The sequence below is a fragment of the Typopeltis vanoorti genome, chromosome 5 (assembly GCF_054136105.1).
Source record: "Typopeltis vanoorti isolate ZY-2024b chromosome 5, IOZ_Tvanoo_1.0, whole genome shotgun sequence".
Classification (NCBI taxonomy): domain Eukaryota; kingdom Metazoa; phylum Arthropoda; class Arachnida; order Uropygi; family Thelyphonidae; genus Typopeltis; species Typopeltis vanoorti.
The window spans coordinates 17,034,301-17,055,516 of record NC_143553.1 but is presented as its reverse complement, the minus strand read 5'-3'; the positions used below and the strand labels follow the sequence as shown (position 1 = coordinate 17,055,516).

General features: G+C 37.1%; 1 protein-coding gene across 2 annotated transcripts in view; it reads left to right on the top strand.

Moving 5' to 3' along the window:
* The window catches only part of LOC150106251 (mitochondrial 10-formyltetrahydrofolate dehydrogenase), a 654,974-nt gene that overhangs the window by 565,530 nt on the left and 68,228 nt on the right, over positions 1–21,216 (top strand). For both annotated transcript variants that reach the window (XM_090392273.1, XM_090392274.1), the window contains exon 21: positions 12,455–12,560. In XM_090392273.1, coding sequence (XP_090248399.1) covers positions 12,455–12,560 — 106 coding nt within the window. The remainder of the gene's footprint in view (positions 1–12,454; positions 12,561–21,216) is intronic.

Below are 21,216 nucleotides of genomic sequence, written 5' to 3'. Positions count from 1 at the left end.
CTTCAGTAACCAAGTGATCTGGCGAGTTGATTTCGACACTTTTGCTATGTTCTCCCTAAACTTTAACTCCATACCTACTAACACTCCCAAGTCTCTGGCATCGTCAATTTCCTAGAGTACATTTCCACCAATGTGGTATACTGCTGATAATCTTTTCACCCCAAAATGCATAACCTTATACTTTGCCACATTAAGCTGACATCCATTCTCCAGCAATATTACTTCATACCCATTACCCTTATCCGATTCAGCCGTCACTGTATTATAAAACGTGAGCAAGTTGCTGAGGCATGATGTACCCTTCACAAAACCATGCTGCCTCCCATACAGTATCCTATTTCCATCTATTCATTCCTGTATTTTGCTCTTGACCAATTTTCCACTGCTTTGACAATGATTCCCGATATGCTGATCCGTCGGTAATTTGCAACAGCAGACTTTGGAGTTTCCTTTATGCAATGGAACTATTTTGCTCTTTCCACCACCCCCCCCCCCAGGACTAAGCCAGATATGTTCAAGGGCACTGACAATTCTCTTGCCACTTCAAGTAAAACTCGAGAGCTGGTATGCCATCCAATCCCACAGATTTACTCACATTAAGGTTTTTTAATATGCTATTCACCTCCATTTCATTCACCTCAGTTTCCATATAAGCCATGAGTTCTCTTATTCCTGCAATATCACTACCTGGATGATATACTCTTGCTAAGTGTTCACTTAGTAATTCTACTACTTAGACTGATTCATTACCTTCCTACCATCGGCATTCCTTAAAATCATTCTTCTATACGTTTTTTCTTTTACTTGCAGCATATCGAAAGAACTATTTGGGATTCTCTTTAGCCTGCTTTGCTAACTTCCTTTCATAATCTGCTTTTGCTTTTCTTACCAAACTAGTCACCCTTCTGGCCTGTGCCATGTACTGTTCATGTGCCTGCAGGTCACCTTTCTCCTTAAATTCCCTCAAATTGTTTCTTTTTTGCAGCTCCAGCTTAATGGTGTTATTCATCTATTTAACTCCCACTTCATTTACTTTCCTGACTAGCTATGTAGTCAGCCATTATCTCCCTCAAACACTCCTTTACCACTTCCCATGCACTATTAATATCAAGTCCTTGCAGTTTTACATGTCATGGCACTGATCCAAGCAATTTCCTAAGCTTGTCATATACTTACCAGCCCAGTAATTCCACGTATACTCTATCTTAACTGAAAATTTCACACATTTAGCCAGCTCCCAAGTCAAGACCATATGATCACTCTTGCCAATTGGTGGCAACGTGGTCATATTCGTTATAGACAAATTCTCATATGCATTTACTAGATTGAGCATCCTCGAACCCCTCGTATATTCCATTACATGATGTCTCAGGTAATTATCCGTTAGTAACTACATAAAATCCATTTCCTTCCTGCCACGTGTTTTCTCCTTCCAATCAGTGTTACCATAGTTGAAATCCTCCATAATAATTACCTATCCTCCACTCATTGAGTCTATTTGCCGATCCATACTATCATCATCTTCTATTTCATCCCCTGGTCTATAGTAGCACCCAACTGTGTGTTTTGTTCTGCTGGTGTCAGTCTCACACCAGATAACCTCAAATGTACTATTTTCACCGTCCTGCAGTCGAACTTCTATTCTCTTTGGCTGTAGGTTCATGTTCATCTACTATTATCAATAACACTTCCCCCCCCCCCCATTCTTTTCTCTCTTCTTCCTGAACACATTGTATCCTTTGCATTCTATCCCACTAACTATATCATCTTCTGTTAGCCATGTCTCGCTAATGCCAATAACTTTTTCCTAGGATGAGCCAACCAAGGCCAAAAATTCCTCCTGCTTGTTCATAATGCTCCTGGCATTAGTGTACGTAAAGTGCAAAAGCACCATAGTCCCACTCCTATCTTGATGCCTTATACTAATTATCCCGTTCTGGTTTGTTACCATTGTACTAATTCAGGCATATGATACACATTCTTACACCTAACTGCCTCACTGATGTCTGCATATCCAGTCAACAGCTCGATATGCAGACATCAGTAATTTCACCCATCTCTGATTGTGCACATCCACTTTCATTTCACTTTCATTCACCAACAGTTTTTCTAGTCTCCGAACACCAAATCCATTCAGATTTGGTGTTCATCCTTCTTGTATAAGTCCTTTCACCCATCTAACTCATTCCACACATCCACAAACCCCACACCACTCCTCTTACATAACCTATGCATTGAGCCATTTGCTATTATGGCCCCCCTTCTCAACTCTACTCTGTCATACCATGGCAACAGACTCAATATGTTAACTCTCTCACTCTTTTCTTTTGCTAATTTCAGTAATTCTTTCAAGTCCTCTCTTATACCATACTTTTCTCCTTTTAAATCATTTGTTCCAGCCACTACAATCATTTCTTTCACCCTACGCTTTTGTGTTCTAATAGCCTTACTTACATCATTAATTTTCAGACCAGGAAAGCACGATTTTCTTAGTATAATAATTATATAAAATAATATATTTTTGCATGATAAAAATAGTTTATTTTAATATTTTTATACCTTTCTTTTTTCCAGTTTATTTTTTATCATTTTTGCCATATTATCAAAATGAGTTGCCATTCTTCAATAAAGAAGTAGATAGCTATACATTAATAATGATTATAGCACTGTTAATTGTAATATTTTACTTAAAAGACCTAAATTACAGGGTGTTCGGGATAAATTTGACATATTTATAATTAATTATATTTTTCCCTAAGTTACATGTATTAACACACACTTCTCTTCATTTAAAAGTTTGGACCCTTCTTTATTCATATACAAGATGTCAGAAAGGATGGATAGCTGGAACCCACCTGAATCATGGAAGAGAATAACTTGTATCATGATCATTCATGCCCGCCATCAAAATAAGGATATTACGACTGCTGCCCAATGCTCCCTGAATACAGTAAAAACAATCAGGCATGAACTAGAGACTTGCAATGGTGACTACGAGGATGTAGCAAGAAGAAAGATCCCTAGCAGACGATCTGATTGCGTTCGTACAGCAGAATTCCTCGCAAATCTGCAGGAACAGGTGTTGAAGAACCCTGACATTGGAATTCGGGCTTTGTTCGTGGAGTTGCTAACTGTAGTCAAGCCCTGGATAACAAGGGTAGCCAATGGTAGGCCGTATGTATGGCAGCAGGATTCGGCCCCTTGCCACACCTCTGGGAAAAGTCAAAAATGGTTGTCTGAAAATTTCTACGACTTCACCAGTCCAAATGTTTGGCCTCCAAACTCCCCAGACCTTAACCCCATGGATTATTTTGTATGGGGCGCAGTTGAAAAAGACACCAATCGCACTTCCAGTAATACAAAAGCCCAGTTAATGGATAAAATTAAAACAGTTTTTGCGGCCCTTCCCAGGGAGACTGTAGCATCAGCTTGTTCGAGGTTCCGAAGCAGAATTGAAGCTGTGATCGATGCTAATGGTGGTTATTTTGAGTAAATCTTGTTGATAGTATTGTAATTAACTCTGCCTGTAATGTTTTTTTGTCAATTCATTAAATTTAATAGATACAAAGAAGATTTTCTTTTTCCTTACGAAACTGTCAAATTTATCCCGAACACCCTGTATATATTTAAATATTTGTATAGATTGACTTAGCTAGCCATTAATGCTGGTTGTATCCACTAATCTAGTGGATATTACTGTCTGGAAATTAAAAATATTTTCAAACCTGGTAGTGATAATCAAAATGGCTTTGTTGGTTTTAGCTTTATAAATTAATTTTATGATGAATATTTACTTAATAAATAACCAAGTTTTCACTCATACACATTTTTTTTTTATTAACGCTAGATGTATTTCTTCGACATGTTTCTCTGTTTATATGGCTGACAGCATCTTCAGGATGTTACTTGAAAAAAGTAAAAAACTACAAAAAAATTGAACATTTCACAAAGCCATTATTTCTACAAATTGAAAAAGATTGGAATGATTGTTTAATTACATGTATCATTAAGCATGTTGTGTGCATTCTCTACATTGTTGTGTAAACTCTTGTGATTGCTACCATAGGAGAGGCTTGGAATGAGCATTTTAATTGATGATTTCCATATCTTGGGAGAGGATCAGTCCATGGCTTCTATTTATTGTGCCTTTGACTGAATGACCTTGGAAGACTCTTTAAACAATCTGTTGAAGTAATTCTCTTCTAAGTAAGGCATGGAGGATGCTTGCCAATTTGCTGTGTCTTGTTCTTTGAGGATATACAGTGTTAGTCTTTTTTCTTCCCTTTTGTTTTCATCATTGCTTATTTCTCCCAATTTGACCTCCATGCACCTTTTTACAAGAACACAGAATCTTGTACACTCCTAGATGTTCACAAAATTGAACTTTGTCTTTAGGGAAGCATAAGAAACTTTGTTAGGTATTAACTGGTTTGAAGTCTGTTTGATGGTGACTGATTTTAATATTTCGGCTGTTTTTCTTCGTGTGTTGCCAATGCATGTCTTTGTGATTAATTTCTGGGTTATTACAGGATCGTTCATCAGAAAAGAAAAGTTTTTTTAGTAATATTTTTTTTTTGAGTAGTCATTTTGGAGTAATTGATTAAATCAAATGTAAATGCTTTTCTTTTATTATTATTATGATTCAGGCCTCCAAGGAGTCACAAGACTCATCGTGGGAGGCCCATTAAAGAAAAACAGTCTGTAATAATACTACTTGAACTCATTGACCATTCATGCTATCACCACTATATCAGGCAGTGCTTTCCATGGTTCAATCACCATCCATGCAAAGAAACCACTCCTCACCCTTTTGCTCACAGCTTCCAGGAATAGCCCCTTGTGATCGCTCCTTCTCCCTGTTCCACCAAGAGAAAGCACTCCCCAGTCTCAACCTTGTAACTACCTCTCAACAGTTTAAAAGTCTCAATCATATCACCTCTTCTTCTATCTACCAAACTTTGCAGTCCACATTCCTTCAGCCTGTCATACCTACCATTGTACAGTCCTGATACCATCTTTGTTATCGGTTTCTGCACCCTTTCCATAGTTAATTTATCCCCTCCAGATCCTGGGGACCAAATTCAAGAACAATAGTCTAAGTATGGTCTGATAAGGGTATTATACGATGAAACGATAACTCTTTTATTTCTGCAAGTCAGCGTCCTTCTCAGTATTGAAACAATCCTCTAGGTTTCCTTTACCACTTTTGCAATATGTTCTGTGAATTTCAGGTTTCTATCAATCATACCCCCCCCCCTCCCAAGATCTCTTGCCTTCCCTACTTCCTCTAATACAGCTTTTCCAACAGTATGCAGCCTCTTATTGATGTATCCCAAACTTCAAGACTATCCATTTAGCTGCATTAAACTTACCACCATTCATTTGCACATCTGACCAGTTTATTCAAATACTCTTGACGTAATACCACATCTGCACTATTACTAATAACCCTTCCTAGCTTCACATCATCTGCAAACAACTGAATATCCCCCTGCAATCCACTGACAATGTCTTTAATATAAAGGTTAAACAATACAGGTCCTAGTACCGAACCCTGTGGGAACCCACTTGTACTCTTCTGCCTCCTTGATATTGTTTTTCCATACACAGCTCTCTGATACCTATCAGATAGCCAATCCTAAATCCAGTTCACTAACCTGACTTCTTAAAACATTGTGATCATCATCAAATTCCTGCCATGTACCCTCAAGGGGTGTACAGGATATGATAGTACTACATGAAAAAAATTACATCATTATTAATTTCCTATCTACAATTTTCCTCCAAATCACTCTGTTACTTGTCAAGACACCAACATTATCAGATCTTATATTTCTATCCTCTAAGGAGCTTTGTACCATATCAATCCACCTATATCTTGGTCTTCCTCTGGGTCGTTTTCTGCCAACCTGGCAGAGAACACTTGTTTTGCTAATCTTTCCTCTCCCATTCTGTTTAAGTGACCATACCACCTGAGATTAGCTCTGCTAACACATTCCTGGATGCTGACAATGTCAAGTTCTTTCCTAATATCCTCGTTTTTAATGTGATATTGCCATTGATGCCATCTGTTCACGCCTATAATCTTTCTCGTGACTCTCATATCTGTGGTCTCTAGTCTTTGGTCAAGTGTTTTACTTCTGACCCAGCTCTCAGATCCATAAGTTAAAACTGGTTTGAACACTGTCTTGTATACAGCTAATTTAGTGTTCCGACTAATTTCTCTCTTATTCCATATGAATTTATTCAATTGACTTCCCACCATACCAGCCTTGCTGATTCTGTTGTCTATTTCTATATTTAATTTACTATCTTCAGTAAAAATCGTGCCTAAATAGCTGAAATGTTTTACTTGTTCCACAGGTTCTCCATTCACAACACAGTTGATATTTTCAATAATTCTGCCTATTTTCATTGTCTTTGTCTTTTTATTGCTGACCTTCATACCATATCTATTACAACAGCTATTCAATTTAGTCAGAGAATCTTGCAGACTTGTAGCGGACTTATTTAGAAGTATAACATCATCCGCATAACGCAAAGAGCTGACATTAACATCTCCAATTTTGATATCATGTTTAATACCACTTTCCTTCATAATATGATCCATATAGATAATGTACAGCCTTGTCTCACACCAGATTTAACATTAACCATCTTCCTGTACTTCCTTCAATTCTAACTGCTGACTGACTTACAACACAAATAAAGACTAAGTATTGCTTGATATAATGCCCCGTTGACACCATACAACTGGAGTGTTTTGAATAGCTTCTCTCTTGGCACTATATCATATGCCTTTTCCAGATCTACAAAACTTAAATACAGATCTTTGTTATATTCCCATGCTTTCTCAACTATTTGTCGTAAAGTGAAGATTTGATCCTGACATCCTCTATTTGGCCTGAATCGAGCTTGTTCTTCACCAATCTTTTCTTCCACAATTCTTCTCAACCGTTTCTCAAGTATACTTGCATAGATCTTGCCAGGAACACTCAGTAGGGAAATGCCTCTGTAATTCTCACATTCAGTTTTATTTCACTTTTTTATATATGGGTACTATGAGAGCTCTACTCCAATCATCGGGGATTCGTCCCTCTGTCCGGGCTTTCTGAACTATGCAGTGCAGCCACTGTAAGACTCTTATACCACCATACTTCAGCATTTCTGGTTGAATATCATCTACTCCTGTTACCTTTCCACATTTCAAGCCTTTGATGGCTTTTTCTACTTCATGTATGGATATGTATTCCTGACTGCATGCCTGGTCAGTGTTTTTTACCACTGTGCTGTCATCACTGCTTGTTTCATTTAGCAGTTTTTCAAAGTAATTACTCTATACTTCAAGGATATCTTTTTCTTCCATTTTCATGTCACCTTTATCATCTCTAATTCCTTTTACAGCACTCTTTCCTCCATTCCTAAGCTTCTTCAACAACCTCCAGAATATGTTGCCACCTTCTTGATATTTATTTTCTATATTCTTGCCAAAGTCCTCCCATTACTTTTGTTTAGCTAGTTTTACACAGTGTTTAGCATTCTTGCATTTGTCTGTATATTCTCTAAGAGCACTAGCTGACTTATTTGACAGGAACTTTTGATATGCTTTCTTCTTTTCCTTCACTGCCTCTTTAACTTCCTGTGTCAACCAGGGAGTTCTGATTTTTTTATCCTTACAGACAACCTCACCACATGCCTCTCTGGCAGAATCAATCAATGTTTTCTTCAGAGTTTGCCCCTGAATCTCCAAGGTTTGATTCCTGTTCTCAAACTCTTTTATTTTTTCTTCAATAATCTTTGTGTATTTTAGTTTACGGTTCACATCTGAGAGCTGCTCAACTTTTATTCGCTTTAAAACTTTCTTACATGTTATTCTTTTCAATATGAAATTCAATTTTATCCTGCTCAAGACTAAATAGTGATCACTTCCAATTTCAAATCCTCTGTACACTCTGGTGTCCTGCACCAGGGAGAAAACATCACTATCAACAATAACATAGTCAATGAGACTCTTCTTATTCCTAGCCTCTTCTCTCCATGTGAATTTGTGCACATTTTTCTGTTGGAACATGGTGTTAGTAATAACCATGTCCATGTCCTGAGCAGAAATTCAACAGATATTTGCCATTAATATTAGCTTTGCTCTTTTCTCCAAATTTTCCCAAAATATTTTTGTATGTCTCACAATCATTTCCTACTCTGCTATATAGATCCCCAATGAGGACCAATTTTTCATTGTGTCAGTTGCTTTTTCTAAAGCCTCAAAAAATTCCTCCACTTCTATCTTAGAACCTTCTGTGGGACCATAGGCACAAATAAGTCTCATTGTCCAGTTCCCCATTCTCATATTTGCCCACATTACTCTACTTGAGACTGACTGCCATTCAAGAAGATTAGCCTCGTATTTTGTGTTGAATACTATGGCTACTCCTTCTTTTGCTCAATTGTCATTGCCTAAATATAACATTTTGTATTTATTGCTCAGAAAGATCTCACCAGTTTTGGTCTTTTTTGTTTCAGTTACCCCTATTATGTCAATCTGGTACTTATCTAATTCCTCAGCTAGCTCCATTTCTTTGCCATTCAGGCTTCTTACATTGATACTACCGATCTTTAACTCTGGTGATGTTGAGTTGGGGTTTGTTTTCAGATTTGTTCCAGTAGATGACTTTTCGCTGTTCGCCCTGGTTCCCTCGTGAAAACAACGGAGGCCTTGTTTAACCGGGCGACGCCTCAGCCAGCATGAAATTTTGTCATGTTGTACTATCATTTTTTATTTTGGTTTAACCAATAAGAATACAATTTGGTTGGCTAAATCCCAAATTGCCAGCCCATCCTCGTTCGTTCAGTATCCAAGTAGATACCTAACAGGGTGCACCACGAGAAGGTGAGGATTGGACATTAGGTCAGAAGCCTGGTCGGTTCTCCGCATTCCTTTAAAGGTTATGTGGAGGTCTCCTCTCAGTTATACAGCTTTGATCCTTAAACACCTCTAAAACAATGTGCTACTACTTAAATATCAGCTTATCAAGTGGTACCCTGTCAAATCCCTTTATAAAAAAAAAAAAAAAAATACAGAATATGCCTTTCCCTCATTCAACAACTCTTGTCACTTCTCACTCCTACTCTAATTTGCTTTGCATTCATCCTTTCCACTCAATTAATCAGTCATATTACTAAAGCAAGAGTGTCTCTTAACAAATCCACATTGACTCTCACAGATAACATTACCCTCATTTGCCTAATGCTATATATGATCCCTCACTAATTTCTCCAAGATCTTAAGAACTGCTGATGAAACACAAACTAATTTGACACTTCCAGTCTGGTATTACTGTTATGCAATGGACCCTCTTTCCACTCTTTTGGTGCCACTCCCTTGGCTAGACTATTCAATAGCCAGGTCAAGGGAGCTGTCATTTCTTTAGCACATTCTCTCAAAACCAATGGCGAAACTCCATCCTGTGCCACTGCTTTATTGACATCCAGAGTACTCATTACTTGAAACACACTCTCCTCTTGTGAACCTGCCCTAATCCCTCTAGTATTAAAACCTACTTCTCCAGGATGAAATACCCCAATGAATTGTTCATTGTACAACTCCACTATGTCCTTTGTATCAGTCACTCTTTCCAACAGTGTCATTCTTCCACAATCATTTCTCCTCCTAATAACCACATAGCTAAAAAATTACCTTCTCCCAAGTACCTGTTCCCACAAGCGGCCACCCCTGTTACCATCCATCCTGATAATTCTAGTTTCCCTGCATTGACACACTGACTCGTTTGGAGAACCGCATTCTCTTCAGATGCTTACATCCTTCCTCATTCAAATGCAAGCCATCTCTTTCATACAGTTCCTTTCTATCCTCAAATGACCTCCAAGCATCCACGTATTCCAAGCCTCTCTTTTGACACATTCTGACTATCATGCTATTCATTATTAAGGCTCTTCTACACAGCTCGTCATTATCATACCTGGGCAACACACACATTATCTTCCCTCTCTGAGTTTTCTTCAACCTCAATCGTGAATCTCAGATCTCTCTCCACCCTATTCACACTGCCTCTCACGTCATTCGTGCCTACCATCACAATCATCTCATCCACACTTTCATCCTGCTTAATTGCCATAGCTACACTTTCTATCATTTCTCATTCTGGCTGGCTATCATGCTATTCATTCTTAATGCTCTTCTATGCAGTTCATCGTTATCATACCTGGGCAACACACACATTATCTTCCCTCTCTGAGTTTTCTTCTGTTCAACCTCAAGCATGAATCTCAGATCTCTCTTTACCCTATTCACACTGCCTCTCAGGACATTCGTGCCCACCATCACAATCATCTCATCCACACTTTCACCCTGCTTAATTGCCATAGCCACTCTTTCTATCATTCCTCCAGGCAAACACTCCTCAGGCTTCTTCTTTTGCACACCACAGATCATAGAGTTTCCATACATCACACCTCTTATTACTCTCTTCCTTGATTACTCACCTGCATCCCTTGCTTTCTATCCTCTAACACTTTCTTTGTACTCCTACTAACCTGCTGTCCTGGCATCTCTCCATTCCTGGTTACAGCACTCCCTCCTCATTCCCTCTTCTACTGATTCTGTTCTCTCCTCTTCCATCATTCCCATAACTCTCTCTCTCTCCTACTCTAATTTGCTTTGCATTCATCATTTCCACTCACTTAATCTTGTCTTTCACACTTCTCAACTCATACCTTAGACATTTCATCTCCTCTTTCAGTGCATCTCTCTATCTCCAAGCTCCCCATTCTTGCTCACCATTCATCCTCCCAATTTACACCATCTTTGAAAATTTCACAATGATTCAAACTTACCACACTCCCCACTTTTATTTTGTCATTTACATTCTGCTCGTTATTCTCACCCTCTATCACTCTACTATCTCTCTGGGTTGGTGTCCCCCTCACCCCTGTCGCAATGCTGCTGTGGTCTGTTATACTAATCTCCTACTCACAACGCTCTTCCCATATCCTACACTTTCCCCACATATGCACTTCCCAATCTCCCGCCTGCCACATATTCAACTGTTGGGATGCATACATCGTGTTAATAAAAGATGTCTACAAGTTAAATCCTGGTTATTTATTAAGTTAATACACATACTGGCCTCCGAATTAAACACCTTTATGCAGATATATGTAAACATCGCATGCTTCAACATGTTCTAGGCAACTATTTAAGAATGCTGCTGGTTAGTAATTAACAGTGTAGATTCCAATTGGGAAAACAAAGGATCTTTTAGAGTTTGGTAATGGGTTTATTGTGGGTGTATATCTGGCTGGAGCCGCAATTTTGGCTTATTTCTCAAAAGGTGAGATATTCCAGGTGTTTAATCACTGAAAATCAATACTTGTTTAACACTTTGACATATAAATTATTATTAAACTCTAAATTCGTTTGAAATTGATGCAAACTTCGTAATGTCTGCAATACGTCAAAATCAATTTTGATGCAATAAACAAAAGACGTGTCACAGACGTCTTTGTATGTTAATGGGGTAATATGCATAACTGTGCCCTAAGAATGTGTGCAGGAACAAGATCATTTTCATCTCAGATGGCTTGTATGGATAAACAGAACTTCCTTGTGCAGCAGTTGACTGAAACATTTAATGAAGGCTGTTTCTGACCCATATCTCACCAAATTATGTACAGAATTGAAGAGGATTGGGATTGTCAGTTGCATGCCTATATGGAAATCATTGATTTCTACAAAGACCCAAATAGTTTATCTACAGCAATGTCAAGAAAACCACAACTGTACACTGGAAGACTGGAAAAGTCACATGGTCTGTAAAGCTGCTGTATATCTTGTTCTGTACTGATGATAGGCAGAGAGTTTGGTGGGAGCCCAATGAAGCAGTGAGCCCAACTTGCCTTGTAAACACAAGTCAAGGTTCTGGAGATGGTGTCATTTTCTGTTGTATGGAAAGGGTCCCTGATGTTGCTGGAAGGTCAGGTGTCCTCTGAGGAATATCTGAACATTGTTGCCGATTAAGTCCATCCTGCAATGTTGACTTTTTATTCATCAAATGATGGTTAGTTCATGGATGGCAGTGCTATTATCCATTGCACAAGAATTTTTCAGCAACGGTATAGCAAGCAAGCCTGCGACTTCCATCATCTCCCCTGGCTACTGCAAAGCCTGGATCTGAGAATGTATGGGATATGTTAGAAAAGCAAATCTGGGAGCAAAGCTCTCTACTGTCAAATCTGAGCTAGTTAAAGAACTGTCTGGTGTGTTGTAAATGTAGATGCAATCCAAAACCTTGTGGAATCTATGCCAAACTGCATATGTCCTGTAATTCAAGCTAAAGGAGGTCCAACATAGTATTGAATAAGTTTTTAATTTATTTGCTGATGTGTATAAATCTTCTCACATAGTGAATTATCTAAAGTAATTTTATGATGTTTTTAGGATTCTTCATGGAACCTACCATATTCACAGATGTTGAGGATAACATGCATATAGCTAATGAAGAATCATTTGGACCAATAATGATAATATCAACATTCCAAAATGGGTAATGATTATGTATTTCATATGATATATATTTAATATTCATGAGAGACAAGGTTATGAATTAGTGTAAGTAGAAAGAGTATTATATTTTCTTTTATTTACATGGTTTTAATGTTTTTAAATTTGGGTGCATAGTCTACACATGTATTTTTTGTGTGTGTGTGTGTGTATTCCTAAAAAGAGATTTCTGTATAACTTGAAATTGAATTTTCTTTTAAATCAAGAAATACAGAAGAATGTGTCAATGACACAAAATTTATTCATTTTTTGAAGTGCTATGCAGTGGAAAAAATTCCCTTCCAGATATCTTGAACCATTTATGAGCGAAAAGGGGAAAAACTTTTGGAAAGAAAAAAGAAGCTTTTGGATTACTTAACTTTGCTGATATTCTTAGCTTAATGCATTAACAGTAGTCAGCACCCACAACCATAAATTATTATTATTATCATAGGAGCCTGTCTAGCTCAGTGAATGTGGCGTTTGCACACCACGGCACTTGACCACATGAAGGAAGACTTCGTTTCGAATCTTTTTTTTTGACCAGTTCCTGAGTTAGTCGATCTCTGGCACAGGCAAGTAGGTTTTTCATCCCGTAAACTCAAGAAAACCGACCATAGAACCCATACTATTTCAGACATTAAATATATTATGTTAGAGTTAGGGACCATGAGATGGTGACATTTGTTGAGCTGCCTCTTCACTGTGTGCTGCTTAATTAGTGATAGCCTTGGGCCATCTATCTCTGATTGGGTACCAGTGGAGATTGAACTGCCCACTCAGTTTCCAAAAGTTAGATAGGCCTAAAACGGCCTCGCCTACATCCTATACGGGAATAAAAAGGCATTAGCTGGGGGGGGGGGTATTATCGTATAATCAGGTAATACATGTTTTATTATATTTTATTATATTTTATTTTTTTACAATATTTTTTTATACTCTACAGTAAAACATGCTATTAATAACAATAAGCAATAATAATAAGCAAGTTATAACTTTGCATTTTCTTGGAGCAAAAATTAAGAATATGAAGGAAGAAATTCAAAAACAGAAAAGAGAAATAAATGAGATTGTAATGTTAATAGCTACTAATGACTTAACTAGCGATAAGTTCAGTATGAGAGAGGACATGAAAGGGTTGTTGGAAGAGGTGAGAGTGAAGATTGAGAAAGTGAAAATCATCAGTATTTTACCTCAGTATGATAAAAATGAATTAAGTGGGGGCTATGATGGCAAACGATTCAATGCATAGGCTGTGTAGAAGGAATGGATAAGAGTTTTTGGATGTGTTGAGTGAAGATTGGATTTGTATAAAAGGAACGGCGACCTACACCTGAATGCGTTTGGTATTAGGAGTCTAGGAAGACTAGTAACTGGTATGAGATCTAGCACAGAGTCAGGGAAACTAAAGTATAAAGGAAGGAATGGTGAGAATGTGAGTGTAAGAGCGACAATGTTATATAACTGTGTTAATGACAGGAATGGGCTTTGTCATGGAAATGTTGATGAGGAGAGAAAGATTTTGACTTTGTGTTCTTCCAGTTTGGACCAACCAAATATGTGCAAAGTCTATATGTATAACACACTAGAGAAGAATAGGGATCTGCAAGTTGTCCAACTGTGTCATGCAGACTGCAGACAAGAGCATACAAAAGAACTTGCAGGTAGATTATTATCTCTGTACACGAATGCTACGAGTATCAGAAACAAAGGGATAGAGTTTGTTGTCTTACTCAGTATGTTAGAACATCAGACTGTATGCATTAGTGAGACCTGGCTATCGAAATCATACTAACTGGTATCAAGTGTAAAGGGTACATTATTTTTAGGAAGGATAGAGAGGAAAGGGCATGATAATGATATCAGATGACTTGAATCCAGTTAGAGTTGAGACCTATGATTGCAGTAGTACTACTACTAACAGTATTTCATGTGGCAGTGAGTCTGAAGCCATCTGGTCTGAAGTGGAATCTAACAAGATCAATTACATAGTGGAGTGTTGTTACAGACCTTGTGGATCAGTTGCTAGTGATGAAGAAATGCATCACCAAATAGAAAAGATGAGTGCCAAAAGATTAATCATAATGGGAGACTTTAATTATCCAACTATTGATTGTGTAGTAGTAAGATCACATGAGAAGAATGAAAATACATTTACTGAGCTGTTGAGGGACAACTTTCTCAAGAAGCATGTGACAGAAGGAACTCGGAGGTCAGAGAGTGTAGGATTTGATTGCAGTGTCCAAGGCGTTGCAGTTAAAGATGTAACTATTCTGCCTCCAGTTGGTGACAGTGATCATGCTGTACTCATTGGGAAGTGACTAAATTTAATGAATGTTCCATTCAGAAAAAATTACATGCTGAACTACAAATCAAGAAATTATGACAAACTGAGGAGTATACTGAGTTCACTGGAATGGGTTTGGTTGCTGGATGGGAAGAATATCAACAGTGCTTGGGAAGCATTTAAATAATACTTAAATGATGTAATATCAGAATATGTCATGAGAGTTTGAAGAATAAATAGGGTAGGAGTCAAATGGATGTGTAATCTTATTATGCAAGAGATTCTTGAGAAAAGGTTGATGTGGAAGGAATACCATGTGCATAAGGATGATGTGCATTATGAAAATTATAAGCAGCAAGCTAGAATAGTTACAACTGTTGTACAGAAAGCAAAGTGTGAGTATGAAAAGAAACTGGCTCTGCATGCTGAAGACAATCCACAAAAATTCTATCAATATGCTGAAAGTAAAAGAAAGACTGAATATGAAAGAATAACTCTTCTAAATGCAGATGGCCTGAGGGTTACAGATGCAAAAAGGGTTGTTCAACTAATGAGTGCCCATTATGTTAAAAGCTATCAACCTGTTGTAGCCAACATTGAGCTCACTGCTACCTCTTTACTGGATAAAGAAACTCAGGTGTATGAAGAAAAGGTTGGTGATTGGATAACAGTGATACCAGTCAGTGAATTGGATAACAGTATTATCCACTGTTATGCAAAGATTAGAGCTGTTGCACAAACTGAATAAGAATTTATTCAGTTATAGCAATAGAGACTGATGGGATATCAGCACGTGTGCTAAAAGAGTGTTCAGCTGAACTGGCTATTCCTTTGACCAGGCTGTTTAATATGAGTCTCAGAACAGGGAAGATTCTGCAGGAATGGAAAGAATGCATGGTAATTCCATTGCACAAGGGTAGTGCAAAGACTGATGTATCCAACTATCAATCGATTAATATCTCAGGAGTGGTGGTGAAGAAAATTGGTTAAGGGCTCACATTCAGAAATGGGTTGACAGTGGATCTCTACTTTGCAATGAGCAAAATGAGTTCACTAAGGGAAAGTCATGTTTTTGCAACTTACTCACATTCTATAATTCTATTGAACTAGACAAAAGGGAACGGATACACCATGATACTTTGGGATTTTGCTAAAACTTTTGGCAGAATTCAGCATGGTTGATTGTTGCATAAATTGGAGAATATGGGTTTGGATTATAGAATATTAGCATGGATAAGAGGATGGCTGACTGACAGATATCAAAAAGTTGTATATAGAAGATGTGAGTTTGCAAGATTTAAGGTAACTAGCAGTGAAGATTCTGCAGGTAATCAGCAGTGAAGATCCTTGTACCACAAGGATCAGTGCTTGGTCCACTGTTATCTAATCTGTACATTACTGATATTGAAGAGGATTTGACAAGTGACATACAGCTATTTGCTGATGATGCAAAGATAGGTAATGGTAATCAGGAGTGCTGCTGATAAGCAGTACTTGCAGAATGATTTGAATAGGTTGACACTGTGGGCATTGGAATGTAGCTGTCATTTCAATGTTAATAAATGTAAAGTCATGCACTTTGGTGTGATTAGATATCCAATGCCATATTATATGGGTGTGATTATGCTTGAAGAAACTGATAAGCCTAGGGATCTTGGAGTGTTACTAGATAGGAAATTGAAGTTTAGGGGCCATGTAGCAAATATTGCCAAAACAACTAAACGATAATTGCAATGTTGAAATGAACATTCACATGTAAAGATAAGGATGTCGTTTTGCCTGTTTACAAGGCTTTGATAAGACCTCACTTGAACAATTGTGTGTAGGTCTGGTCTCCTAGTTTCCATTGTGATTCTAATGTATTGGTTAGAGTGCAAAGGAGAGTGTTAAAAAAGATATCAGGATTGTGGAATACTTATGATTATTGGTTAATGATTATTAATGGTTAAGAAGCAGATTGAGAATTTGTAGAATGCCGACACTAGCAAACAGGAGAAAGAGGAATGATATGATTGAGACGTACAGACTTCTAAAAGGGTTTCAGGTATATTTCACATACAGGATTTCAATTGATGGAATTTTTCAATTTATGGAGGGTGGAGAAAGGACAAGAGGGCATCCTTGCAAGTTGAGAATGAATGCTGCTAAGAAGGGGGAGAGGGCTAGATTTTTCTCTCATAGGTGGTGCATGATTGAAATGGATTGCTTTGAATCTTGTGAGTGCAAGCAGTGTGAATGAATTCAACAATAAGTATGATAGGTGGTGTTTGTAGTATGTGGCCTCCCTCGATGAGTCCCTGACTCCCTGGAGGTCTCTCTTAATAATAATAATATGAGGGTGCACTAGTAGCACTTGGTAGAAAGCACAGTTTTGATATGCTCCCATTTCTTAAATTCTAAAGTAGTTTTATTACTTGTATATTAATAGTCAAATGTATCAATGAATTTAGTTCATGAAGCCGATAATATTGGAAAAATTGTATCTCTTAAGTAGCATATATATATATATATATATTACAAGTTGCCACAGCTCGAAGGAAACGGCAGTTAACTCTGAGACATGAGAACAGATGCAGCCACAATCTTAGCAGTCATACCAGGATTCCAAAATTAGAAAGAAGATGATTGCTGTTAATTCCAGGAAGACTGAATGGGGTAAGAAAATCACATAACATGCAGGAACTGCGTGAGAATTTATGTGCTTTCTCTGTTCAGGATTATTAGAAACTAAATGGCAATGAAAATCAAGTGTGAATCATAACCAGAAGAAGTGCCTATACTGTAGCGAAAACAAAGTGATGCAGCCTTCAACATCAGGTGGTAAACAACCAACCAACCAATGCAGCTGATAACAGCAGGTGATAAACAGCTAACACAGCAAACAACAATAGGAAAAATTGCAGGACAAGGAATATAATAATGCAAATGCAGGTGGGCCCGTTTTGAATTTTTTGCTTGAAAATAGACTACAAAATTAAGACTGTGTAATCATATTTATTTGAGAATTATTTGTAAATCTGACTGCACACATTACAAAAAATTTAGATACAAGGAGTTTAACAAGTTTAATAATTCTGTAGAAGTGCTGAGAGTGGCCTTTTCTGGCCTTAATATTGTTCATAGGAGGAGAAGAGGGGATGTGATAGAAACATTTAAATTACTAAAAGGTGTTTATAAGATTGATGCAGGGGAAATGTTTCAGCTGTGTGATAGTGATGGAAGAACAAGAGGTCATCCCTGGAAATTAAGGAAAAGTGTGGTTAACAAAGGTGTGAGAATGAGGTTTTTTGCCTGGAGGGTGGTGAATGAGTGGAATGCATTGCCTGACTCAGTTGTGAGTTCTTCATCTGTAAATGAATTCAAGAAGAGATATGATAGATATTGTTTTGATAGTTTGGGTCTCCTGCTATGAGTCTACTGAGATACCCCCATAATAATAATAATACTTTGCAATTTAAGGCATGTTTTTTAATTTTTTCTATTACTGATTCCTGATTTAATTCTTTCATAATTTCTTCATTTCTTTTGTGATTGAATAGAGAAAACTCTGCAGTTTTTCTCATAAACTTCATTTCAACTGTTATTAATCTTTGTTTATCTTTTTGTTTTATTGTCCATATTTCACTTCCATAGAGTAGGACTGGTAGCGCTAACATATTGTATACTTTTAGTCTGGTTAGGTTTCTGAACTAGGTTAGGTTAGGTTTATAGAGTTAATTACGCTACTATTTTTTAAATATTTTGCAATTTTTTGGTTTATATCTTTTTCATTTTAATGTTTAATCATATATCCTAACTAGTTAAATGAATTCATCTGTTCTAAAATCTTGTTATCTATTACTATTTTAGTTATTACTGGACCTTGTCCTTTAAAGGCCACCATTTTTGATTTTTCTGTTGGCTATTTTGTTTAAATTTAAAATATCTTTCTGTAAATTATCTTCAGAATTTGTAGTTATTATTTGATCATCAGCATAAATGAGAGTGTTTAAGTTCACAGCAGTAGAAAGTTTCCATTTCAATTAGGTAAATACTAAAAAAGAGTTGCTGAAAGGGGACGTCACTGTCAGACTTCTTGGTTTATCATACACTTTGTATACATATTATTATTCCCTCCAGCCTCCCTTTGACTCTGCTCTATATGTGCATTCTCTCATCTCCAAGGTGACTATACATCACCTGATAGGTGATGTATAACATTATATCATTGCCCCACTTTACCCCACATTCTAGTGGCAGACTCTTACTATTATATTAGAGTGTGCTGTAGGTGCTTGAAACCAAAAGATCCTTCAATTGCTTGCTCAAAGAGTTAACAAAAATGGCATCTCTGCAAGAGAAAGCATTTTATGTTTTTTTCTAATTATGGAATTACACTTCGCAGTTTGCAAAGTGTAATTCCATAATTCTGGCTCAACATAAATTCGACTTTTTGAATAATTTCGAATTTATTAGAATTTATTTCGAATAAATTCGAATTTATGTTGAATTCGAATAAATTCAACATAAATTCGAATTTAAGAAAGAACCTCCTCGTCATAAAGAGATTTATTCATGGTACAAAGCATTTCAAGAAGAGGGATGCATCTGTAAAGGAAAAAGTCCAGGTCATCCACATGCTTCTGAAGTTAATATTGAAAGAATTTGACAAACATTCGTGCATAGCCCAAAAAAATCCACAAGCTGCACAAGAAGGAATTTGGAATTATTCAAACAATGGTATGGCTTGTTTTCAGGAAATGATTACATATAAAAGGCTACAAGTTGCAGTTAATGCAGTCACTACATGATGTAGACAAAGAAAAAAGTGAGGCTTTTGTGGAAAAATGTTGGATGACATGGCGGATGATGACTTCACAGCATGTCTCATTTTTTTTGATGAATCAACTTTTCACTTATGTGGTTACAAACATTGAACATGAAAGAAACTCACCAAAAGTGGACATGTTATGTGTTTTATGTCATTTCTAGTGGGAAAATTTATGGGCCTTTATTCTTTGCTGAGGCAACAGTGGTGAAGTGAATCATCATAATTTTAGAATAGCGGGGATAGAACATCCACATGCAAACATTGAACATGAAAGAAACTCACCAAAAATGAACATGTTTTGTGCTATATCTCACAGGAAAATTTATTAGCCTTTTTATTTTGACCATATTTGCAACATATCAAGGTTATGACAACCCAGTTACTGCTGCCCTGGCCAGTTATTGAATTCAACAATGAAGTCAATAACTGTCTACAAGTTACAAAATGTCTGACAAGAAATGGATTATCGTTTTGATGTGTGTCATATTATAGGAGGTATATACATACAGTGCATAATATCTGACAGTTTTCCTGTCAGATGACATATAACTCATGTTTATATTGTTGGAAATAAAGAATTCATGAACAAGTACAGTCTACTCCTTCATTTTGAATAACCCTGTATCTCTGTTCTCCCGTTGGTCTCTGTTGCATATATCACTGTGGTATCTACATTTTGAATAATATGCTCTCACATGGTGATACCTCTGTACTTCAACTTCTGCTTTGGTTACTTCACCACTTACATCAATACCTGCCTTGATTCACTCACTAAATTATCTCCATCTGGATGATATGCTGTTTCAAAGCAACACAAAACAGGAGTCAGTTCGAGAATGCTAATCTTGAACAATTGGAGAAATTTCATGGAAAACTATTTGTTATCCAGTTTGAACAAGAATCTTTATTGTTGAAAGTTTTTCACTTGGTTATACTATAAATTAAAAATACCAAGAAATTATATACTTCATTTAATCCTTTATCCAAGTGTAAGCAAACAAAGTTTGCACCTGAAGTATTTTCAGGACTTGTGGTAAAGGTACTATGACTTCACATCACTTGCCTTAGTATCCCATAATGCAAAGCACATCTCCTTGCAGACATGTATAATGCTGTGCATTATGGGAATGGTCACTACCCAGACCAGTTTTGACTTTTATTGAGTTCCTCTCGGGAGCCAGATTCAGAGGTGATACCTAGGTTGAAGTAATGCAGAAGTCATATTTTCACATAACAGTTGCCAAAAGGTGTCACACCTTATTATTATAATACTCTGGATTAGAGACAGATAGTTGTTGAAAGTTTTTCACTTGGTTATACTATAAATTAAGATACCAAGAAATTATATACTTGATTTAATCCTTTATCCAAGTGTAAGAAAACAAAGTTGGCAGCTGAAGTATTTTCAGGACTAGGGCAACTCGGGATAAAGGTGGTATGAATTCACATCACTTGCCTTAGTACAACTTAACCACGAGTTGCCCGAGTATCACCTTAGTATCACCTCTGGGTCTGGCTCCCACTGACAAGACCTCAATAAAGGTTGAAATCCAGTCTAGGTAG